Raw genomic sequence first — 12869 nt, 5'->3', positions numbered from 1 at the left:
GGCATCAGAATTTTTTTTTGGGACCAGAGTGTTGACAGACATCCCCCTACTTTTAGAAGTGGGGGCATACCATCACTGGAAAGAGGTATCGGAGTCAGTCTTGCCTGGTTTAGAGGACAAAGCCTTCTTAGAAATGTAGGTACCTAAAACTTAAACTAAGCACTGGAGGACTGGGAGGGACAAAAGGAATCCTTCCTAGCCTCAGCAGTAGAAGACCCACTGGTAGAGGCACAGGTCCTCTTTTTCTGGGAAAGGCGACTACACTTACTGTAAGTGAGTCCCATGGATGTAAATTATTTATCCAAGGCGTGACCAAAAAGGTGTTCCCCATTCAAAGCGTTATCACTCAAGGTGTTTGTTGTATGGGAGCTCAGGTGACAAGCATTCAAGCAAAAGATTCCTGCACATGTTGATGGAGATTTGACAAAATGTATCTGCCAAGGCATTTACAAATTAGCATAAGGCTGTAAGTAAAATGTCTAAATGACTGTAAACAGAGACAGCCATAAGGATGAACCTAGGATTTCTGGCTATACACTTGGCTTAGACAGCAACGGTCTGACAAACTGCCATTAAAGCACCAGAGATAGCATGGTAGGGTCGATCAAAGAAAAAGGATGGCCTCTAAACTCTTCTCTACCAGTCTTTATCCTCCATGGGGGCTGTAAGAGTATTGGTAAGGCAAGATATGGCAGGATCCACCACATGAAGTACCCACCTTTGCAGGAAACGTTCCTCAATAGGATACTGTTGGGCAAAGCATTTTGGAGAAATACAAAACTTCTCCGGCTGAGACCAGACCAGATAGGTTTTACTTCCAAGTGGACAGGGAAAATCTTGACTGGTGTAGGCAATTTAAGAGATCCCATACTGCATACCTAGGAGTGAGTACACTTTGTTTTAATCTCTGTTACGGGCATGTCATCCTGTTCCAATTCCTCAGAAAAAGAAGCATGAGGAGCATCAGTGGGGAAGGTGCCAGCCTCTCAGCAGGCAATGAGTGCGGCATCTTATCCAAGAGGAATGTGCACACTGCCCACGCGACGAGTGACGTCACCTGCTGGTTCTCCCACCGCTACTGCGAATACGTGATTTTCGACGCCATTATCGGCAAGAATTCTTTTTCGGCAAAATGCCGAAAAGGACATTTTTGGTTGATATGTTTTTTGGCGGCTGAAATTTCTCAACTCCCATCTCCTAACGTAATGTGTCTACCTCAAGAGTAAAAATAAGGGGGGGGGGGGGGGGGGGTTTCGAAGAGGCATGACCACATATAGACAGAAAGGAGGAAGCAAGTGTGGCAGATGGCTCAGCAGAATGGCCTGAGAAACGCAGGGAGTCTTACTGCGAGCAACCAGAGGAGAGGGTACTGGGCTCTGAATAGATAACCTACCATTATGCATGTGCAGCTCTGTGTACAATCTCAGTATGTCTTGGGTGCTGGGATGAATCGACTCTTGTATTCATGCACAGGAATTATGTCATCCAGGGACAGCCGATCAAGATGGCCGATGCTGGCAAATCTCAAAAAACAATAGGCAAAGACAAAGTGCTTTTGACAAGGGATCGCATACACATTGCATTGCTGGAGAGGTTGTCTTGGTAGGTAAGCACAACAGACTGTGGTTTTGTTTATGCCTGATCTAACTGTTGCTTTATATATATACACCGGTATATATTTTTTTACTTCACACTAAATATTTGCTTCACAAATAAAATATTTAATTTGCGTCAGAGGACTTCTAGAACACTATAAATTAGCTAAGAGACAGCACAGCAGAAGCTGCTGTTAGTTTTTTATCATTGATATCGACAACAGAAATTGCTAAATATATTTGGTAGTAAGTTACATCAGCCATTTAGTACTTTTTATGTGTGAAATGCAAAACACTTGTTTCATTTTTTTTCTTAATAAGAAATCAAAGGAAATGACTAAATGCAACCAAAAAAATAAAAGCCTATAATTGGGATCACGTTCTTGCTGAAGGCAAAGATAATTTAGTGGATAACATAGGCTTCCTGTCCAGTAATCTAAAAAAAAAAAATGGACTTTATACATACACTTTGCTATGTCTTCTTAAGCATAAAATAAAACTAAAAAAACTAAATAGAGCAAACGTAGCTTTAAAGTGAATGCAAATATCTCAAATGCTGTGCAGGGAAAAAAAGTTAAAAAATCTGAATGGTATTGATACTACTTCTACCTAAAGAATTACGAGTTCTTTAAATGTAAAATTTATGTTGACCTACTTACAAAGGAAGCCCAATGTTCAACAAAATAAATATTACAGTCCATCCTAAAAAATAATCTGAAACTGTAAAATGTCTGGGGCACAAGCAACAAATTGCTTATTAAACCCAGTTACAGGAAATAGTAACTCAAACAAATGCTTTTATGAATCATGAATAAACAGCTAATCCCACATCTAGGCCTCAACAGTGTGTGGCAAAGAAAGAACAGCAATGGTTTCTTTAGCCTTTGATAAGAAATAATATTCATGCCACCAAGTGGGCAGTGTGCCCAGTAACAAACACATCAAAATCTTTTGCTGTGCTACTCAGAAACCCTCTGTGATTTGAGACATAGAATTTAATTACACACGAAAGTCACTTAACACCAAAGACTTTATTGAAGGGTTCACTTATCTAAGCTATTGTAACCATAAAAAATTGGTACAAATAATCTTTTTCACTTACTAAACAATCAGTCTTTATCAGGCACTACCAGCAAAAAATTTAAAATATTACTGGCCTCTTAATTATTTACATAGTGTTTTTTTTTTTACCTTTTCACTAACCAGTAGTAATCATTTGTGAACACGGTTTTTAGGACATTACCTGATAGCTTAAGCCCTCGTTCCCCTACTTGAGTATTGTAACCATGAGGCATCCGGAGAATAGCATCGTGTAATCCTGCTAACCTGGCTACTTCATACACTTCTTCAGGTGAGGCATTGATATTTCCATACATCAGGTTATAGAAAAGTGTGTTATGGAAAAGTACAGCATCCTATAGAGAAATAAATATAAAATTTTAAGCAGCGATTTTTTTTTTCCGTATCTTTAGTCAACAATTAAAGCCTAAGCCCTTGTACACACGGTCGGAGATTCTGACAACCAAATCCGTCGGATTTTGTCCGAAACTGTTGTATACACACGGTCGGACAAAGTTGTCGCGAAATCCGACGTGATGACGTTATTTAGTTACGACGGGACTACGTTCACGCTAGTAGCCAATAGCTTTGGTGTAGGAATTTGATCTGAGCATGCGTGGCACTTTGTCTGATCGGAATTCTCTACACATGATCGGAGTATGTCCGATCGGAGCATTTTGTCGGAAAATATTTCCGGCAAGTTGGAAAAGTTGGTCCAACGGAAACAGTCCGATGCAGACCACACACAGTCGGAATATCCGACAAAACACTCCGATCGGACACATTCCGACGGAATCTCCGACCGTGTGTACAAGGGCTAACTCCAGCTGAAACATTATCTTTTTCTCATGGAGTATGGGGGGGTACTTCCATTATGTTTATATTCCAGCCAGTGTTCTTATTGGGAAGATGACCACTACGTTTTTATTCTGAGGACAACCTATCAACAGTTTTTCACTGTAACAAGAAGTGAGGGAAAATACCCACAGAGGACACAGTGCGCAATAAAAACCTGACAAAAAGGTTCTTACCTTTCCCCACTGAGAATAAATACAAGTTGTCTTTGTAGTTGAGCTTTAAATTCTATAGCAGAATCACCCACAAATACAGCTACTGGGCTTCCGTAACACTTCAGCAGTGTCACAGGCTGATCGCCTCCAAGTATTGCATGCATACTATACGGTACATGGACATACTTTTCAGTAAGACAACATTTCTGTAATAAAAATCTTTTTTTTTTATTGGTCTTATGTAATATTCAAATTTTCTGATGCAGAATTTTAGGTTTTCACTAGCTGTAAGCCCAAATCATCAAAAATAAAAGAAAGAAATGCTTGAAATATATCACTCTGTGTGTAATGAATCTATACAATATAGGAGTTTCACTTTTTGAACTGAATTACTGAAATGAATTAACTTTTTGATGATAGTCACATTTTTTGAGATGCACCTGTAACTATAGACAGAGTATGCACCTTCCTCTGCAAGAGAATGTTAATATTGCACCGGCCTTATTCTAGGAGTTTATGGAATCAAACTTTGTACAGGGGCGGACTGACCATTGGGCTACTCGGGCACTGCCCGAGGGCCCCATGCCACTAGGGGGCCCCATCAGGGTTGCCAGCCTCAGTAAAACCAGGGACAGTATGTAAATCCCGAGATTATAGCTGCCCCACCTCTCCAGTACCTTCTCAGCCAATAGAAACATGTCTGTGTTTACTGTGTGTGTGATTGTATACTGTGTGTGTGTTTGTGTATACTATGTGGGCCCATAATCTCTGATTGCCTGGGGGCCCCATAATCTCCTATTGCCCGGGGGCCCCCTGAGTTGTCAGTCTGCCCCTGACTTTGTACCATATACAGCATGGATATAGTTCTACTTTTGCAAAATAGCAGTTACCTATGTAAAGGATGCATTTTAACTACCATTATTTTGAATATATGAAAGATTTTCTAAAAGATGTCTGCAGACTTTACCTAAAATGTACTGCTTTTGCCCTTTTACATCCTGTGCTAGTAACGACCGCTTATATACTGGGTAGAATTTTAACTTTCTGAATAAAAAAGATACAAGTCTGGCTCCTCACTAAAAATGTATAAAACTTTGACTCTCATTCTTTTAAGTAAAATTTTGTCTATGACATAAATCATACCTGGGGAACAACGCCAATGGCTTTTCTCAGACTCTCCAGACTGACATCCTGAATGTTCTGGCCAGCCACATATATGTTTCCCTTCTGAGGCTCATAAAACCGGAACAAAAGTCGGATCAGAGTGCTCTTGCTTGAAAACAATTGAAAAGATTTTACAAAGTAAATGAGGGGGTTTCCACAAAATTTGACAGATTGTAAGAATAAAAATGTAACAGATCAGGACAGAAGGAGAGGACTGTCACTGCTGACTTGTCTTTAAAGGTTCAAGCTGTAGAGAGGTTATCATCATCCTGATCTTATAATCTAGCAAGTCATCAACCAGAAACATGCATGCAGAGAGCGTTCAGACTACACTAGCTGTACGCTTGTTCCAAATCACTAAATCACAAAATCAATAGGTAAAAAAAGAAAGAATTAGAAGATTATTTCAAAACCTGCACCGATACCTTTTATGTAAATGGGTGCAGTGGGATCCAAGAGAAGTGGTTTATCATAGCCAAGACAAGTTTTGCATACCCTCCTTTATTCCTATCTGACATTAATGGAATGGAAAGGGTAAAGTATTGGGAGCGAGTTATCTGAAATTAACTATACCAATTAAAGAAACCCAAGACTATTACTCTATTTTAAAGAAAAGATCTTAAAAACAAATGACAGCTTCTTACCCTGAGCCACTGCCACCAACAATTGCTATTTTCTTTCCAGCAGGAACTTCAAAAGACACACCATTTAGGACTTTTTGTCCCTCCAAATATTCAAAGTGGACATCATCAAAGGTGATATTTGAAGTCTGAGGAGTGACCACTATTGGGGGAGCCAAACCTTTATTCTAGAGAGAACAGAAGACAAATGCTGGGGGTTATAGGGTCCATGAACATTAGGCAGCAGAAAAATGCAGCATAATAAATTCTCCTATGGAGCATATTGTCAATGTATTTAGGTGCATTAGCCATGTTTGTGTTCATAGGCATTTTCCCCAAAAACACTAGAATAAAATGTACACTTTAAAACACATTTTTTTCTGCTGGAAAACTCCTCTCAAAAACACGTGTGAGGTTTTGCTTTTTTTTTCTCTAAAACAAAAAAGCCAGTAATTGCCCAAATGTACATAGACACGTAGGTTAACAGAGTTGCCTCTAAAGGCTGAAAGAAAAGAAAAAATGCCAAACGCCTATATGAGCAGCATTTTTGATGCCCAGTGTGCATAAGGCCTTAATTAAGGCGACGCCAAAGATACCCTTTTTATTTTCTAAAAATTACAAACGTTATACTTACCTGCTCTGTACGATGGTTTTGCACAGAGCAGTCCCAATCCTCCTCTTCTCGAGTCCCCCACTTGTACTTTGGTCTCCCTTCCTCCCTCTGAGTGCACCCATAGCAAGCTGATTGGATCGAAAGCAGGCTTAACTAAGTATAAGGGGGGCTGGGGAAAATCCTCTGGCACAGAAGTTTTTTTTACCTTAATGCATAGAATGCATTAAGGTAATAAACCTTCAGCCTTTACAACCACTTTAGGGTATTTGCTGGAAAAACCTGACTTGCTCTATCTTATAATGGGGGTGTTTACCTGCTACTTGAACACATCATTAGATAAACATTTCACCACCCATCTAACATCAGTATCTAGAGACACCATACTATCCCACTTCCTAAGTGGTGTTTACTCTGACCTGCAAATGACAACAATCTCCCAATCAGAGGAATCCTATCTTGAAAACATCAAACTCTATTAGACTCCCTATTACTTTAGAAGAAATACAGACAGCAAAAAATGCTTCCCTAATCATAAGGCCCCTGGTGATGACAAGTTTATAAACATTATGCAGAATGTTCCACAGCTTCTATAAATGACAACACCCAGTATAACAATGCAATTAAACCTAGTAAAGACCCCACTGATCCCAACTTGTAAAGACCTATTTCACTCTTGCGATAGGATGTAAAAATACTGGCTAAGGTTCAGGCGAACAGATTAAACAGTTATAAATAAGAGATTTAACCTGTGTGCAACTTTTCCATAATTACACACGAAGTGTCATGAAAGCATGAACTACTCACCATCCCACACCCCACAATTCCAGAATCAGAAATCAAGCAAGACTTGTATCCCAAAAACAGTATCTGAATAAGATCAAACTTACTAATATGTACACATGGGCGCATTTCCCCAGTATGTTGTGAACAACCTAGTGTATTTTCGTGTATATTTTTAGTTCCTAGTGCTGCTTACAGCTACCTACAGAGATAATTGGCTGCACAGAGCACGAAAGTTCCTAAAGTCAGACTAGCTGAGTTTGAAAAGAATGCTTGTGTGCATCTGCCGCTTTATGCAATATTACACATGCAAATCAACTACTCTTCACGACAAATAAAACCCAAGAAGAATTACCTTAATTTTTGTGTCTATATTCAGAAGAGTGAAGAGTGTGTTCATATCAATTAGAGCTTGTCTTGTCTCTCTGTAGACTGTTCCCAAGAAGTTCAAGGGCAAGGAAAGCTGGAACAACAGCCCGTTTACCATAACCAGGTCCCCGATAGTTAGGGTTCCTGAAAAGAGCACATAGCATTATGCACACAAATCCAAAGTATATACATTGTGTGTAAAAAAAAAAAAAAAAAAAAAAAAAAATTATATATATATATATATATATATATATATAAAATCACACAAAAGTGAGTACACCCCTCAGATTTTGTAAATATTTTATTATATCTTTTCATGTGACAACACTAAAGAAATTACATTTTGCTACAATGTAAAGTAGTGAGTGTACAGCTTGTATAACAGTGTAAATTTGCTGTCCCCTCAAAATAACTCAACACACAGCCATTAATGTCTAAACCGCTGGCAACAAAAGTGAGTATACCCCTAAGTGAAAATGTCCAAATTGGGCCCAAAGTGCTAATATTTTGTGTGGCCAACATTTTTTTCCCAGCACTGCCTTAACCCTCTTGGGCATGGAGTTCACCAGAGCTTCACAGGTTGCCACTGGAGTCCTCTTCCACTCCTCCATGACAACATCACGGAGCTGGTGGATGTTCGAGACCTTGTGCTCCTCCTCCTCCCATTTTAAGATGCCCCACAGATACTCAATAGGGTTTAGGTCTGGGGACATGCTTGTCCCGTCCATCACTTTTACCCTCAGCTCCTTTAGCAAGGCAGTGGTCGTCTTGGTGGTGTGTTTGAGGTCGTTGTTGGAATACTGCCCTGCGGCCCAGTCTCTGAAGGGAGGGGATCATGCTCTGCTTCAGAATATCACAGTACATGTTGGCATTCATGGTTCCCTCAATGAACTGTACCTCCCCAGGGCCGGCAGCACTCATGCAGCCCCAGACCATGACACTCCCACCACCATGCTTGACTGTAGCCAAGACACACTTGTCTTTGTACTCCTCACCTGGTTGCCACCACACATGTTTGACACCATCTGAACCAAATAAGTTTATCTTGGTCTCATCAGACCACAGGACATGGTTCCAGTAATTCATGTCCTTATTCTGCTTGTCTTCAGCAAACTGTTTGTGGGCTTTCTTGTGCATCATCTTTAGAAGAGGCTTCCTTCTGGGGCAACAGCCATGCAGACCAATTTTTTGCAGTGTGCGGGGTATGGTCTGAGCACTGACAGGCTGACCCCTCACCCCTTCAACCTTTGCATAAATGCTGGCAACACTTACACATCTATATCCCAAACACAACCTGTGGATAGGACATAAAAAAAAGGCAGTAGCAAAAAACACCATGACTTTTTTTATCTTGTACAGATTGCATAGGTTTATAGGGATGTATATCATCTCCTTTATCACCTTATAAAGCAATCTGTGAATCCCGTCAGCCAGAAGGTAATCTATTTAGTTACAATAGACACCCGTCTGGGGTTGTAGTCCTCTTGAACAAAACCAATGCATAAACAAAAAATTATGGAAAGATTCCCAAAAAGAAGCTCATCAGCGAGGACAGACCAGGTATAACAAGCTTTAATAAAACCTTGTTATACCTGGTCTGTCCTCGCTGATGAGCTTCTTTTTGGGAATCTTTCCATAATTTTTTTGTTTATGCTGTGGATATGACGCTGAGCACATGCACTCAACTTCTTTGGTCGCCCATGGCGAGGCTTGTTCTGAGTGGAACCTTTCCTGTTAAAACCGCTGCGCGGTCTTAGCCACCGTGCTGCAGCCTAGGTCATTTTTATGTAAACAATTTTTTCCACCTCCTCAGAGCCTTCTTTGCCACGAAGTGCCATGTTGAACTTCCATTGACCAATATGAGAGAGTGAGAGCTTGTAACACTAACGAGTCACATGACACAGGGAGAGAAAATGGCTAATTGGGCCCAATTTGGACATTTTCACTTAGGGATGTACTCACCTTTGTTGCCAGCCGTTTTAGACAATAATGGGTGTGTGTTGAGTTATTTTGAGGGGACAGCAAATTTACACTGTTATATAAGCTGTACACGCACTACTTTACATTGTAGAAAAGTGTCATTTCTTCAGTGTTGTCACATGAAAAGATATAATAAAATATTCACAAAAATGTTAGGGGTGTACTCACTTTTGTGAGATACTGTATGTATATATATATATATATATATATATATATATATATATATATATATATATATATATATATATATATACACACATACATACACACACACACACATTACAGTGCATATAACATAAGTCGTGCATTATATATAAGTCTACAAACTCCTGTAAAAAGAATTCCACCTTTAAATGTGACCTATAAACTGTACAACTCAGTTCAACAACAAACTTAAATCTTTTAGATGGAGGGAAGTAAAAATAAAATAATATGGTTGCATAAGTGTGCACACCCTTAAACTAAAACTTTGTTGAAGCACCTTTTGATTTTATTACATCACTCAGTCTTTTTAGGTATAAGTACATACCTAAAAAGACTGGCACATGGCACATGGCACATGGCACATCATGACTTGGCAATATTTGCCCCCTCTTCTTTGCAAAAACACTCCAAATCTGTCAGATTGCGAGGGCATCACCTGTGCATGGCGCTCTTCAGACCACCCCACAGATTTCAATCAAATTCAGGTCTGGGCTCTGGCTGGGTCATTCCAAAACTTAAGGCTGGGTTCACATTCCTGCTCATTGGATGCAGGTGCGCCTCATCCAATTCGCAATAGCAGAAGATTTTGACCGTCTCTCTATGGAGCCGGTTCACATATCTCCATTGCAGCGAATTTACACAGGAGCCCTGTGTATCTTTTGGTCACTGTCAGGTCCGATTTCAGCCTGAATTTTGGGCTGAATTGGTGAACGGGGACGCATCGGATGGTGAACAGGGATACACCGGACTGCTGCTGTGAGCCACATGCGACGATAGTGTCAACCCAGCCTTAATCTTCTTCTGGTGAAGCCATTCCTTTGTGGATTTGGATATATGCTGTGAGGCGTTGCCATGCTGAAAGATGAAGTTCCTCTTCATGTTCAGCTTTCAAGAAGCAGCCTGGAGGTTTTGTGCCAATATTGACTGGTATTTCATAATTCCCTCTACCTCGACTAAGGCCCCTGTTCCAGCTGAAGAAAAACAGCCCTAAAGCATGATGCTGCCACCACCATGCTTCACTGTGGGTATGTTGTTCTTTTGGTAACGTGCAGTGTTGTTTTAGCGCCAAACATATCTTTTGGAATTATGGCTAAAAAAGTTCAACCTTGGTTTCATCAGCCTATAATACCTTTTTGTTGACGACTGTCTTCACTTTGTTCCATGGTATATCCAATGCCTTGGAAATTCATTTGTACCCTTCTCCTGACTGATAACTTTCAACAATGAGATCCCTCTGATGCTTTGGAAGCCCTCTACAGACCATGGCTTTTGTTGTAGGATGCGACTAAGAAAATGTCGGGAAAGACCTACTAGAACATCTGAACTTTATTTTGGGTTAAAGCGGGAGTCCACCGGGACTCCGCGTTTTTTTTTTTTTTTTTAAAGCCAGCAGCTACAAATACTGCAGCTGCTGACTTTTAAATAGTGACACTTACCTGTCCAGCGCGCCCGCGATGTCGGCACCCGAAGCCGATCGCTCGCTCGGCTGCCGGGTCCCGCCGCCATCTTGGGTATGGGAATCAGGAAATGGAGCCTTTCGGCTTCATTTCCCGGTTCCCTACTGCGCATGCGCGAGCCGCGCGGCGCAATCCGGACGGTCCCCGCTGCCTCTGGGAGCTGTGTGTTTCCCAGCAGGCAGCGGGGCACTTGCTGAAGGGGGCGGGCGCTTGCGGAACGGGGGCGTAACCTACGCTCGTTCCGCAGAGAGCTAGCCCGGAAGTGGGTGCAGTTACCCCCCTCCCCCCTGAAAGGTGCCGATTGTGGCGCCGGAGGGGGGGGGGGGGGGGATTCCGATGAGCGGAGGTCCATTTTAGGGTGGACCTCCGCTTTAATCAGAGGCACTTTAAATGATGGCAGGTGAATCCTATTTAAAATGAGTTTGAATCCGATTGCTTAATTCTGAACACAGCTACACCCCCCCCCCCCCAGCTATAAGAGGGTGTGCACACATATGCAACCACTGGATTACATTTGTGCTCATAAGTTTACATACCCTGGCAGAATTTATGATTTCTTGGCCATTTTTCAGAGAATATGAATAACACAAACTTTTCTTTCATTCATAGTTAGGGTTTGGCTGAAGTCATTTATTATCAATCAACTGCGTTTACCGTATATACTCGAGTATAAGCCGAGATTTTCAGCCTCTTTTTTGAGGCTGAAAGTGCCCCCCTCGGCTTATACTCGAGTCATCGCTGTCTGCCCGCTCGATCAGCGTGTCGAGCAGACAGACAGCGGCCATTCTATTCAAAAGCCGCGCCTCCGGCTCCGCCTTCGCCTGTGATAGGCGGAACACTGAATTTCCCAGCAGCCTGTGTTCCGCCTATCACGGACATCGTATCATCCTCGTACTACGGACGAGGATGATACGACGTCTGTGATAGGCGGAACACAGGCTGCTGGGAAATTCAGTGTTCCGCCTATCACAGGCGAAGGCGGCGGCGCAGCTTTTGAACTTTACAATGGCCGCCGACGAAGAGGGCACGGGACGGAGGCAAGGGAAGGCACGGCACGGGACGGGACGGGACGGCGGCGGCAAGGCACGGCACGGCACGACACGGGACGGATGCAAGGAGGCAAGTCACGGCACGGGACGGAGGCAAGGAGGCAAGGCACGGGACGGAGGCTCGGGACAAAGGTAGGCTGGACACACACACACACACACACACACACACACACACACACACACACGGATGGAGACACACACAGGGATGGATGGATGGATGGATGGAGACACACACACACACAGGGATGGATGGATGGATGGATGGAGACACACACACACAGGGATGGATGGATGGATGGATGGAGACACACACACACAGGGATGGATGGATGGATGGACACACACACACACAGGGATGGATGGACGGACACACAGGGATGGACGGACACACAGGGATGGACGGACACACAGGGATGGACGGACACACACACAGGGATGGACAGGCATGTCTCACCCTCGGCTTATACACGAGTCAATAAGTTTGCCAGTTTTTTTGGGGGTAAATTGGGGGCCTCGGCTTATATTCGGGTCGGCCTATACTCGAGTATATACGGTACTCTTTTTAAATCATAATTACAACAGAAACTACCCAAAGGTCATTTGTGAATGCTAGAAAAGTGCTTTAGTTTCAGAAAAAAACATGTTTGGTGAATGGCCAAACCGGAACATTCTTGTTATGTTCACAAGGTTTCGTGCACCTTCAACATCGACAAATTATATTGGATGTTATTTTTGGATAACCTTTGAATACCCTTAAATACCATTAACTGCATGGACAAATTAGACTGATTTATCTGGATACTTCTATTTAAATGTGCACATTTTACCATGAAATCAAACACGTTTATGATGAACACATTTTTTGACTGTACTTTGTTATACAACACTGGGGCTCCGGAATAGGTTTTATTTCCTGGCGAACTTTATAAATCGGTACATATGATATTTTATTGCATTTCACCGTATCCA

General features: G+C 42.0%; 1 protein-coding gene across 1 annotated transcript in view; it reads right to left on the bottom strand.

Moving 5' to 3' along the window:
• ABCB7 (ATP binding cassette subfamily B member 7) overlaps window positions 1-12869 on the bottom strand; it is a 162026-nt gene that overhangs the window by 17442 nt on the left and 131715 nt on the right. Inside the window, exons 10-13 of the mRNA XM_077466692.1 lie at window positions 7197-7354; window positions 5473-5636; window positions 4808-4937; window positions 2839-3010 (exon numbers count right to left, since the gene is read on the bottom strand). Coding sequence (XP_077322818.1) covers window positions 2839-3010; window positions 4808-4937; window positions 5473-5636; window positions 7197-7354 — 624 coding nt within the window. The remainder of the gene's footprint in view (window positions 1-2838; window positions 3011-4807; window positions 4938-5472; window positions 5637-7196; window positions 7355-12869) is intronic.

The sequence above is a fragment of the Lithobates pipiens genome, unplaced genomic scaffold, assembly GCF_037356315.1.
Source record: "Lithobates pipiens isolate NorthernLeopardFrog02 unplaced genomic scaffold, aLitPip1_a1.2 Scaffold_1, whole genome shotgun sequence".
NCBI lineage: Eukaryota > Metazoa > Chordata > Amphibia > Anura > Ranidae > Lithobates > Lithobates pipiens.
This window is presented reverse-complemented; position numbering and strand designations above follow the sequence as displayed.